General features: G+C 43.7%; 1 protein-coding gene across 5 annotated transcripts in view; it reads left to right on the top strand.

The window, feature by feature from the left end:
- The first annotated feature begins 3,276 nt into the window (after nucleotides 1–3,276).
- PEMT (phosphatidylethanolamine N-methyltransferase) overlaps nucleotides 3,277–13,076 on the top strand; it is a 170,341-nt gene continuing 160,541 nt past the window's right edge. Inside the window, exon 1 of one of the 5 annotated variants that reach the window (XM_069087900.1) lies at nucleotides 3,277–3,422. In XM_069087900.1, coding sequence (XP_068944001.1) covers nucleotides 3,285–3,422 — 138 coding nt within the window. In that variant the 5' untranslated portion in view covers nucleotides 3,277–3,284. Of the gene's footprint in view, nucleotides 3,423–3,841; nucleotides 4,005–4,258; nucleotides 4,550–4,571; nucleotides 4,720–13,076 lie in introns of those variants that run through there. The other 4 variants (XM_069087903.1, XM_069087901.1, XM_069087904.1 and 1 more) reach the window with 4 other exon arrangements.

Raw genomic sequence — 13,076 nt, forward strand, 5'->3', positions numbered from 1 at the left:
CCAGTGCCAGGAAGGAGTCCTTTCTAATCTTGCTGATCAGTTGTCTGACCCCTCACTGTCCCTAACAGCTACTTCTGTTGTTCTCCAAGCTGCCTCCAAGGCTGTCATTTGGTCCTGCCACATCCTAAGCTTCAGGCTACCCCTGACCTCAGGGTCACAGACCTCTTCTTCTGACCTTTGAAGTTGTCTTAGGCTGAAAAAAAGTATCTTTTTGACCTTCTGCTGGCTCTGCTGCTCCAAAATGTGATTCGAAGGGTTATGTTAAAATCATCTGGAGAGAAGAAATACCATTATTGGGAGAGTTCAGCTGAGCTGTTCCTCCACCACCTTGGCTCTATAATTTTAGCTATTATTAAGTCACTCTTCTAAGATCACACAAGGAGCAGATACAGAATGGGGATTTGAATCTGGCACCTAGAGTGCCAGGCCTGAAGTCAAGAAGACTCATTTTCCTGAATTCAAATCTGGCCTCAGACACTTCCTAGCTGTGTGTCCCCGGGCATATCACTTAACCCCATTTGCCTTAGTTTCCTCATCTGTAAAATGAACTAGAGAAGAAAATGGCAAAGCACTCCAGCATCTTTGCTAAGAAAATTCCAAACGGGGTCACAAAGAGTCAGATATGACTGAACAACAACTCTGACTCCAATGTTCTTTCCACTTCATGAGTTTAGAATTTATGTATCTAGCCTCAGACTCTCCCCTGAGGCCCGATACCACATGGGGGGCGGGAGGGGCCACTGCCACCACAAACTCAGCAAGTCTACAAGGGCCCTCATCACTTTCCTCTTAAAAATGCCCATCCTCCCAACTTCTCTATTACTGTTTATGAAACTGCCACCCTCTAAGTCACCCAGGCTTGAACCCTGTTATCTTTGAATTTTTTCTTTTTCTATTTGCTCACAATCAGTTGCCAAGTCTTGTTGATCTGCCTTGTTGAACTGCCTCTCTTCTCTTCTCCTCAGTCATGCTGCCAATGGTCCTAAATTCAGCCTCTATTCACTTCATGTCTGGACCGTGGCAATGGCTTCTCAACTGCTCTCTGTTTCTAGGCCCTTTCCCTCTAATCCATCTTGCCAAAATAATCTTGTTAAGGCCTAGGCCTCAGTATGCTCAGAAACTTTTAGTGGTGGTCTGTTACTGCTAGAATACAATGAAATCTCACTGTGGCATTTAAGGTCCTCTGGAATCAAACTCCAACCTACCTTCCTTCCTCATGAATACTTGAGTTCTAACCAGACTGGACAATTGGCTAATCCCAGAATTCAACATGCCAATCTCATACCTATATGAGTCTGTCTAGACTTCATCTATTCCTCTATGAATGGAATTCACTTTCTCAAAGCCAATGTTTTGAATCCTTGTCTTTAAAGCTCACCTCCAATGCTGGATACCTCTGGGTAGCTTTTTCCCTGTTCCTCCCAGTCAAACTCGTTCAGTCCCTTCTCCGATTTTCCTAGAATTTTGTTTGCATCTCTCCTTTGCCCTCACCATTGCTACCTTTTATCAAACATAATTTGTGTAAACTTCTTATCTTTCCCGAGAAATGTGTTCTTACATTCTGTACCTGAACACAGGGATGATGTCCTTTATTTTGTTTGTATTACTAACACCTAACCCTGGGCCTTTCTCAAATACTAGGTGCTTAATCAATGTTCATTCAACTGAATCAAATTGAATATATTAAAAGGGGTGCCTGGTGAAATGGAAAGGAGACTTGTTTTCAGTAGCTTCAGAAACCAGAATTAACAAAAAGAAGAATGAAAGTTATATAGGGGCAGATTTCAGACCTGATAAAAGGTAGAGAAGTTTATAAGAACTAGAGTCATTCAGCAACCTAAAGGGCTGCTTTGTGAGGTAGGGAGTTCTGAGTCTGGAAGTGTTAGGCAGAGGCTAGAAGATGTCCTCAACTTCGGCTCTCAAGCAGGGTTTCTGTACTTCACTGGAACTCTCAGGTTAAGTGCCAGTCCAAGATTCAATAGTTTTATGATAAAAACAAAAGTTCCTGCTGAGCAGTGATCAAAGAAGACTTTCTCACTTGAATCATTAGAATCCCATTACAATTTATATACTTAATTTCTGACGAATGATGTTAGAAATTTTAACAAAGGGAAAGAATGGGTGGGTGGGAGGAGCTTGGGTCCACCAGGTTGCATCAGTTAACAGTTTGATCTCTAATATTGATCTTTCCCTATTTGGAGATAAAAGTCAATTTAAAAGAAAAACTGCTCAGACCTTGGGGAATGAGGGGCAAGGGTTGGGGCTTTGGGAGAGGAAAGTTAGGTAGTCACCACAGGCCTCCAATAATATGGACACATGAGGATAATACAGTGGTGTTGTAAGAGGTTTTTTAAATTTCTTTTTCTACATTACTAATTTGTGTCCAGCAAGACTTTAATTATGAGAAAAGCCACTTTGCTGCAGATTTTCCTGATTCCCAATCATTTTGATTGAGATAAGAAACTTCACCTTGTAAAAGAATTTGTGCTACACGTGATGACCACAGCCCAGATTCCTCCCTTTGTTAAGACTTTTTGTAAACTAGATCTGGTAGGATTTTATTCTTCTGCTTTCTTTGAAATGTAAGCCTTACAAGCATATCTTTGTAATGTAAGTCAGTAGTTGTAAATTTCCACATCTACAATCCAAAAATTGTATTCTCTTTCTTCATCTATTTGATTTAATTGAAGACTCTATAAACTGTAAGAAATCTTTTTTTTCTGGATTCAGAATTATTTGAAAATTCTGGGTCTTTGCCGAAGCATATATAATAAAGCTTGATTTTGCCTCCTATATCTCTACTGAGAAGTATGATTGGTAGTAAACCTAAGAACCATTGGATATTTCCAAAACAGTGGTTATTTCTCCCCCTTTTCCTTTCTCTTCAAGGGAATCAAGTCAGGCTGACATCACACTGATGCTCAAAGTCATGTTCAATAATTGACAACGGGCAATGACTGAGAAGGAAGCCTTGAAGCTTCTAGGACCTTACTCTCACCATATAGTCTATCGGGTAACAAATGTATTCGCCCATCTACTACAGGGCTGCAAAAAAGGCTGTGTCGGGTCAAAAGAACCATTTCTACAACCAGCGATGTTTCCTTGATGTTCGAAATGGGAACTGGCCGGGAGGCAGAGTTAAGGAAGAAGGAAAAAGGGGAGTCAACAACTGATCAATTAACTAAGTCTTTATTGAACGGATTCCTTTGTAATCAGGAGTTCTGGGGAGACAGAAAAGATTAATAATAATAATGGTCTTTGGTTTCGAGGAGCTCAGGGACTAGATGGGGGAAAGGAGGTACTCAGAAACGCAAAGGGAAAGTTCCTGTACTCAAGCAGCTTACATTCTCCCGAAGAGAAGGAAGTTCAGTGAAAAGGCCATGGCAGATCTACGGATTGTCCTGGGCAGTATCACCATCCAGGTAAGATGTCCCCTCCCGAACCAGTCTCCCTCAACCTTTCCCTCTTGCTGTGAAACCTTTCTAAGTCTGCCTCCATCCATTCAATTGCTCCACTCCGAAAGCCTGCGTGAAATAAAGTGTTTTCTGAATCCTTTTGCTGCCTCCTACTAGCCCAAAGAAATTGATGGACAGTCGCCCCTGGAGAGCCTGGCATTCCTTCAGAATGGACCTGGGGGATGGCACACCCTGCGAGTTTGGTTCCGGGTGTCCCGGAGTGAAAGGGAAGACCCTGGATAAGTGAAGGGCGTGCTGGAGGTGGGTGGGTGGGTGGAGAAGCTAGCTCCCCGAAGCCGAGGGTGCGTGTCGTCAGTTTTGGGTCTAACTGGGACTGTTTGTACTAGGCATGCACGGCCCCAGGCCAAACACCCGTAGGAGGAAGGGGTGGGGGGAGGAGGTGGGGAGGATGGGGGAGGGGGCTCTTTCCAGGACAAAGTCCACCTCCTGGATTCCCGCTGGGGAAGTTATTTATATCAACTCCCCCCAATCCTAACCTTCCAATCCCATCACTGGCAGAGGAGAGGGACGACAGGTCAGTAACCCCAGGTAGGCTAAGAAGGGCTGCTACTGAGAGTGGAGAGAGCGGGTGGGCTGGGGGTTGGTGAGCCGACCCAGCGGGCCAGGGACCCAAGGACACGTGGTGGCGGCTCTCGGGCTCCTGAGACGCACCTTGGAAGTTCTCTTTAAGAGAGTGGGGAAGAGCTCCTCCAGAATTCCTGGGACTCGTAGTTCCGTCCCCTCCACTAGGGCTCCGCGGCTCGAGGAAGGCCGAGGAGGATGGGGAGGGAGCGGACTACATTTCCCAGAAGGCTCTACGCGAAGCGTGTGAATCGGCATCCCGGGCGGAGGGGATTAACCTGGGAAGTGCCAGTGAGGATGGGCCAAGAAGTTTAGGGGCGAGCGAAGGGCGGGGGGCCCTCCTGACCGCCCCCCCCCCCGGATCCAGGGTGGCGGCGACCTTGGGGCCCGGGGGTGAATGGGCAGACGAGGAGGCGGGGGGCAGCTCGGGCAACACCCGACAAGGGACCCCGCAGAGCCGGGTAGCCGAATACGACTGCTGCGGAGGACTGGGGAATGTGGCTTTTTACAAGGTACTGGGCGGAGCCAGGAGGGAGGCGTGTGCTGGGGGCCGGGGTGTGGATGCGGAGCTGCCGACGTGCGGGGGCGGGGGCGCCCAGGTGCGGGGTCCCCTAAGTGCAGGGGTGCGAGCCCTTGGCTGCGAGGAGCTGTCGGACCGGCACGTCAGGGCTTCTGATCGCAGGTAGTCCTACTGTGTGTGCCCAGGGGACCACTCTCCCTCTCCATGCCTCAGTTCCATCACCCAGGGAGGCTGCAAACCAGTCGTCCTCGGAGCCCTAGCGCTGAGAACTGGTGATGGTTTCTCTTCCTCCACCCCGCCCCACTTTCCTCTCCGATTCTCCCTTCAGCAAAATGTGAAGTGAAGAAAACTTTGTACAACCTCCCCCACTTTTCCTTCCAAGCTAGTCCTCGCTCACATTGAGGACCCTCCTGGTTTTCTTCCCCCTTGCCCCTCCCCCCCCCCCCCCCCCCCCCCCCCATCAAAACGTGTTTTAAATAGCTTCCATTCACACGTCCACTTCATCCTAGAAATATTTCTTAAGTGCCTAATCTGTAAATCACTGAGACACACATCTAAAGGAAAAAGCAGGCCCTGCCTTCAAGGAGTTTACATTCTACAGTGGGGATAAGACCAAAAATAAACACTAATTAGAACTTCTTGTAGAGGTGGTTTTTGAGCTGAGGCTTGTAGGAAAGCTAAGAATTCTGAGAGGGGATGGTGAAGGCAAGAGAGCGTTCTAGGCGTTAGGACCTTGTGTGCAAAGGTAGGAATTCGGAAATCAACAAATATTGACTCCACACAGATTTTTGCCACTCTTTGTACTTGCAGAGTTGAGCAAAGTGTAGTTAGCTTTTAGTGAATGTCTGTTGCTTGGCAGGCTGTTACACAATAGCCTTCTGATTTGTCTCTGTCTCTACTCCCCAGTAATTCCTCAAGCTGATTGAATCAACTTGAATCTGGATTGAATGGGAGGTGGGGGAAGTTACCAAAGTGGACTATGCTGGGGTTGAGATACAGATGAAAATAATAGAATGACTGGAGGCTACCTGAGTAAAGGGTGGAGGAAGTTACAAGACAGAAAGGGGGCTAGAAATTTTACTCTAGATATTCTATTTTAATAGGACTAACTTGAGAGGGGATGGCCCCCAAACCATCAAGCTTAATCTTATAACCATTCACCCCTTGATCTTTGAGACCACCAGTGACTGAGGCATTGACAAATTCTATTGGGGGCGGTTCCTTTTGGTAGGTAGGCCTTACAGAAACAGAAGTGCATGGAGAAGGAATGAGAGGGAGGGGTGAACATTCATTCTCTTTCCTAGTAACCCATTCCCAATGTTCATTCCATCAGCACATCATATCTCCTTGGTGAGGTATGGGCTCTGGGAGCCCCCTCTAGCTCTCCTTGAGTCCTTGAGGTACAGGCTCTGGGAACTTCCCTTAGACTCTTGATTAAATCATCCTATTTGCTGAGGCTAAAAGCCATACATTGTGGCTGAACCCAAATCTCTGTTACTACATTTCCCACCCTGTTACTAAACTTCCCACTTATCAAAATATGGATCTACCCTTGAGCTGGCCTAGCCCACCATTGTCTGTAGTCTCCAGCTACTTTCCCACCCTTAATCACTCATTTACCTCATTAACTCCTCCTGAAGACCCTCCCCAAACTCCTCCTCTAGACCACCCCTAGATTCCTCCCACAACCTTCTGTATATAAGACCCCCATCTGGTCTTCCTGTGAGAGCACCGTAGAATGCCATAGAATAGAGAGATCGACATAGAATGACCTAGCACAGATGTACTCTGTGTCTAATGCAAGGGAACTTTTAATAAATTTTACTTTTCTTTGGCTGAGAAGCCTTGAGTTGAGTTCATTCAGCAGGACCCAGCTTGTTGGTATTTTGGGGTCTCCAGAGCAACCCTAACCCTCTTAGTGGGTACCTTCTTAGTGGGTAGCTTCCCTGACTGGGAACCATAAAAAGAAGAGGGTGAATATTTGGAAGCCAAATACATGTATGTGTACACACACACACACACACACACACACACACACACACACACATACAGGTTCTAAAACAGTCTGATCCTGTTTCCTCAAAGTCTATTATTGCTTTTAATTTAAAAAAAATTTTAAGTAGAAAAACCTTTACAACTATATCTAATTCCCCCCTTAGGAGGACATAATCCCTATCTCATTCTAAAAGAATGAGATATTTCAGGGTCCTAATCTTATACATGAATATACAACTTAGGAAAGGAAGATGAGGAACCAAAGAACTCATCTATTTTTATTGTTCAGGATATGGAAATGATTATAATTTCAGATTGAAAAAAGCAAGATCTTACTAAGTTGTAATGTCATTGTGTAGTGGAAGATCTATTTCTCCTCCCTCCCTCCCTCCCTCCCTCTCTTCCTTCCTTCCTTCCTTCCTTCCTTCCTTCCTTCCTTCCTAGTATCTTCTTAGTGCCAAGGAATTGCTAGCTAACTTTGCTTGCAAAGTTCCCTTCCCATGACCTCATTGTAGAGGGCTTGTGGGGTTCTGGGTTGGAACTGTCCCTACTAACTGATGCGCTGTGCCTTATGGAGCTGCAGCTGTTTTGAATGGTTCTGTTAAATCCTTTATAGTAAATTGATCTGCAAAAAAAAAATCTTTTCATGTTTTATATTTTATCACTAGTGTCATTTCTACCCCACCTCCAATCCCTACATCTCTGACTTTAAGCAAAACAAAATAAAGTAAAATCAGTGCCCAAGTAGGCAGGTTTAAAAGTTACCAGCCCCTGAAGCTAATGGTAAAGGGAGTGACTATATATAGGAACCAACTGTCTAGTGTCCCTGACTCAGCTAGTGTCTGTGCTTTTAAAAAATGTTCTCCCCCTGCCCTCCAAACCTGATTCTGTGGAATTAGGGTTAGGGGTGGGGTATGATTAATGTTAGCCTTATGCAATCAAAGCAATAAATGGCTTCTGTCCATTTTTTCTCCTCTTGCCTCCTTTTCCCCATCATGTGATCCCATTACTCAACATGGTGACCATATAATGCAAGTTGATTGCCAAGTTAGCTGGAATGACGACTGCTGAACTGGACCTAGGAGATCTACACTGGTCTTAGCAGCTGCCACTGGTGCCCGGGGTTTTTCCTCTGGATTGATAGGAACAAGAATGTTTGCAGAGCTTTAGAGAACATCTGCTGCAATGGGACACATTAAAATACCTAGACAGCAAATCTGGTTTTTTGAGAAAGCCTATTTCAAACAAACTTTTTCAAATTAATATTTGTTCAAGTCAACCAATAATCATTCTCTGCCTACTTTTTATGAGTGATGACTGTAAAACCTGCATTTGGAGGGTAGGGGCAGGGTAATGATACAAAGTCAAGTGATTAGTAACATATATTGACTTTAGTGAAGCTTATACAGTTCTCAGAAGCACAGAATGACAAGATAAATTGGGCTAGATCTCTCCATCCCCTCTCAGTACCCCCTAATTCTTCCTCTTTCAATGTAGGGGGAAATTGTCCCTGCAAACCGAAGTGACTTTGACTCTTGTCTTCTCCTGTTTGTCCTGATGTCATGGTATAAGTTATGTTCTCAGTGCTATTGATTGACTTGCTGTAGATATTTCCCAGGAAAAACATTGCTTTGAACTATTCCGAAATTGCTGAATAAACTAGACTTCCCCCGCCAATCCAATCCCCAAAGCAAATCAAGGTTCCTCCTAACCATGGGTGCATTATTAAACTCCGTCCCTGAAGAATCAAGACATTATTTTGGGAGACAGTAGAGAAGAAAATGTAGTATTAAATTCATCTCCATTTACTGTTAGCATAGCTATTCATACTAGTATTCATGGGAGTTTGTATTCTGCCTAAATTTTGTTCCCAGATTTTGGGAATTGGCCCAGAGCTGTAGCCATCATTAACAGACAACTGACTAGTTTTTGATTCTTCATGGTGGCCCAGGAGACCAGGACATCCTACTATTTGAACCCCACCCACACTGCCCTCCATAGCCTGACACTCTTCCTTTCTGTACAATCCTGGAGCATTGTGCTTAGGTTGAACTGGGAGGAAGACTTAGCACCCTGGAAATGGAGAAGGTTATCTGTCTCTCCTGATAGGTGACCCCTTCACAGGTACAAAGTAAGAGTGAGACTACATGACACTGTTCTTCTCAGTCATGGCTTTAATTTTCCCTTGTCTATCTGGGTCTTGTCCTCTGCTGATCAGTCTCCCAGGAGATTAGTGGAAAAAACACCCTGAATTATGGGTGGGCAGGAGACCCAAGTTCTAGTCCTGACCTGTCACTAACAAGGTCTATGATCTTGGACAGGGGTGGGGAACCTGCAGCCTTGAGGGCACCCTCTGAATCCAAACTTCACAGAACAAATCCCCTTCATAAAAGAATTTGTTCTGTAAAACTTGGACTCAGTCAAAAGGTTGCACCCAAGGACCTAGAAGGCTACATGTGGCCTAAGTCCTGTAGGTGCCTCACCCCTGATCTTCACCATGTAACTTCCTCTCTCTGATGCTTTTCCTTTGTCATTTGCTAATTTAATTTCATGGTAAATTCAGAGGTGTCAATCTCCTGGCCCCGCTCAAGTACCACCAAACCAGATTAAAATGTAATTGGGAAATGTTCAACAGAATAAATACAAGTGCAACAGAGATAATGTTAATTTGCAGTTTCCCAAGTCCAGCAGGGATCCATTTCTATTTGAGTTCGACATCACTGTGGACCAGGCAGTCTTTAAGAATTCTTTTAGTTCTGGGGGTCCAGAAATTATGTGATCTAGTGAGAAGGCATCAAGAACAGGGTGACTGCTTATTTGTTGTGGGGGAAAAAATCTACACAGATGCCCTGAATGCCTGAAATCCTGCCATCCCTAATTCATTCCTCTGACTCTGTGCCTAAGTCTAGGAGATGGCCCCCTCTGTGGTAGGATGTGAAGAATTCTGAGAAGGCCCATCTGGAGTCACTCTTCCAACCTTTGAATTAAGCTTTGCCTTCTCTCTGCTCCTCAAAGACACAGCCCTGCCCTGGATTCATTCAGTCTTTAAAAACAAAAACAAATTTTCTTTGTTGTTTCCCAGTGACTCTCCCCACTGCTCTGCTTAGAGGTAGGAATCAAGTGTCATTGTCATTCCTATGAAATCACTGCATTGATTAAGATAAGAAGCCTTTCACTGTTGCTTTCTTTTACTTTTTTTGTGGTCATTAAATACTTAAGTGGAAATGAGTTTACCCTTTGTTATGGGAAAGGACTTGGTTTCTTGTGATTATTGGGTGCCTGAAGGATGGAGGGTGGGGAGGAAGGTGTACAGAAAAGGGGAAGTTAGTTGGTGTTCTAGACAGATGTGCCAACCGTGTAATTTTACCAAGGGGTCAGCTTTGGTCAAGAGATCTGGATTCTTTTTTTTTTTTTTCGCCTTGTTTTGTTTTGCTTTTTTTTTTGGGGGGGGGCAATTGGGATTAAGTGACTTGCCCAAGGTCACACTGCTAATTTTTGTGTTAAGTGCCTGAGGCCGGACTTGATCCCAGTTCCTCCTGACTCCAGGGCAGGTGCTCTATTCACTGAGCCACCTGGATTCTTAACTTAGATATTTGGTTGCTTTTTTTGTTACCCTGGGTGAGTCACCTAAACTATCTGTGCCTACTGTCTGATGTCCTTCCTCCTTCACTAGCCATTGTTTCCTGGTCTTCCACACCCCTCTCAGCTGACTTTGGGAATCTCTCACCACTATTTTCTGGGCAGTTTGAAGCTGGGTTCTTTCTTTCCTTCAAATTTCCAATTCCGGGACCAGCTTGGGGCAAAATGTTGGCATGTTTTGTCTTTGACTTCACTTAACTCCTTGCTAGTGGCAAGATATCCTACCAGGGAGGAAAGGGATCTTCTGATTAGCACTAATAGTATTGGAATGAACAAGTTTCTCCTTCCCAGGAGTGTTTGATTTATAAGAGGAGCCTGCTAAGGGTCATGCTTAATCCAAGGGAGTGAAATGCAAAATAATATTTAAAATAGGGGTTCTTAAAATCTGTGTGTGTGTGTGTGTGTGTGTGTTATGGACCCATTTGACGGTCTGATGAAGACTATGGACCCCCTGCTCAGAATGGTGTTTTTAATGCATGAAAGGAAACATAAAAGAAACCAATTTTAGTGACCTGCAGTTATCAAATACTTAAATATTCTCAGTAAATATGTCACTATAAAAAACAAGCTCATAGAGCTCAAGTTAAGAACCCCCAATCTAGCCTTATTAAACTATGGGTCTCGACCCCAGATGGGGTCATGAGTGGAAAAAGTTTAAGACACTTTAGTAAATGCTGGAACAGAGGTTCTGGTTTACTTGACTTGACTCCAAATCCAGTGTTCTTTGCACAGACCATAGCTGCCTCTGCAGAAAGCAAAGGAGCTGGTGCCATTGGTTTGTACCAATTCCCTAGTACATTCTAATCCTGAATCTATGATTCAATGATCATTCTGTGATGTGTGGGTGTACATTTATGGATGTGCTATCTAGTCTCTGACTGGGATCCCCATTGGACTTCCTTTTCCCTCTGTTGGCAAAATTTATCTTTAATTCTTTTTGCCTCTCTGTTCTATGCATTTGGTCTCCTTTCAAAGTTTCCATAGGCACATAACATACTTATGTGGTCAAATCAACAAGCAGTTATTAATTGCTTACTATATTCTAGGCACTGGGAATACAAAACAGAAAGAAAAACAGTCCCTGCCTTCCCCTATATTCTTGGGGAGGGGGGAAGACAACAATAAAAAGAAAGCTGAAAAGGGGTAGGGCAGAGATGAAGGTACTGGCATAAGGCATGACAAAGAAAGTCCAGAGTCTGGAATATATCCTGGAGAAGAATGATGAAATAGTTGACCTGGGAATCCTCTTTAAAATTGGATTTTGGAACCAGCCAATCAGAGAGAGAATAGACAGGGGCTGAAGGTAGAGTGAGCTTCCAGAGTGAAGCGGTTTCTTATGGCAAGGCAGAGAAAGCCCTGAAGATACCGAGTCCACAGTGCAGTCTGGAGGGGAATGGTTCAGTTGTGTTGTAGCGGGCAGACTATTAAATTTGGAGTTATGAACCCTGAATTTAAATCTCAAAGCTGGTATGTGGCTACTTTCTAAGTGAAGTGAATTTTGCTCAGGTCATGTAACCTTAGTTTCATAATCTGCAAAATAGGTGTAATACCTTCACACGAAGATGCTGTTCACCTCCAGAGAAAGAACTGATAGATGTATGCATAGTATGGGTTTACATGTGTATATGTACATATCTATGTGTATATGCACACACATATGTCAAATAGTGCCTTCTCTAGTACAAGGTGGGGAGGGATGGAGGGAGACAGTTTGGAATTTAAAATGCAACAAAAAAATAAAATACCTTCGCTATCGACATTGAAGGGTAGTTTTCTGGGATCAAAGAAGATGATACATGTGAATATAAATTTTATACTTATAAAATCTAAAGTGCTATATGAAAATGTCAGTTTTCATTCTTGTTCTGTTCTAGGCTATTCTAATCACAGACCAAAGGACCTAAGTTACATTTTTAAAGAGGAACTAGAGTGCTTTGAAGTATGAATGACTTTCTGAGGGTGGACCTGTCCTTTAGATAGGGAGAATGACTTTTCTGAACAGGGGACCCTTTCTAGGAGCTCTCCCTCATACCTTTGTTGGCCTGCATCATCTGTAATGGGTCATTTCTGGTGCCCAGCTCAAACCTGGAAAATCCAAGATGGGCTTCCTTCCCGGCCCTGTGATCTGGATTCTTTCGTTTCTCTGCTGTGTTCTTTTGAGTTCTGCCCTGTCTGTTCCCTTTCCTCTTGCTGGATGAGATGTAATGTGGATTGCATTGTTTTCCCTCTTTCCTCCTTGGCTGGGGTAAGAACTTAATAGATCCTTGTAGGCTTAGGGTAAAGGAGAGCCAGTGGCTGCCCATAAAAACACTCCCCGAAGACTGTCTGACTCCACTTGAATGTCGAATTAAAGCCAATTCTGTTATACAATATCACCAGAAAATGTGGAATCTCGGTGAATAACAACGCAACAAAATGTAATCAGCAATCTGCTATGGACAAAATGAAATTTTTTATGATTCAAAAGATTTTTAGGATCTTTTCAAGTCTACAGGGTTAATTAGTGAAATTACTAGTTTTCTTGGTAGAGATGAGCAAAAGAACCAGGTAATGGGAATATATAGGAATATATGGGAATAATATATAGGACGAGGCTAAGAATATATATAGGAATAGGGTAATACAATATAATGTGTAGGAATAGGTTAATAAATCTACTGAATAGACAGTTTTTGTTCACATAGACTTCTGTTTAACAGAGAATTTACATATATCTCTTAAAGGATTAACAATTTTCACAGGATTGTTCAGTTATTTTTAGTTGTGTGTATCTCTGGGATGCTTTCGAAGTTTTCTTAGCAGAAATGAGATTACATTTAGAAATTAGAGATACAGGAATGGTTTACCATTTCCTTCTCCAGCTCATTTTAGAGATGAGGACCTGA

Source organism: Petaurus breviceps, unplaced genomic scaffold, assembly GCF_028583685.1.
Source record: "Petaurus breviceps papuanus isolate PSGF00001 unplaced genomic scaffold, PetGlider_PUasm1.0 183, whole genome shotgun sequence".
NCBI lineage: Eukaryota > Metazoa > Chordata > Mammalia > Diprotodontia > Petauridae > Petaurus > Petaurus breviceps.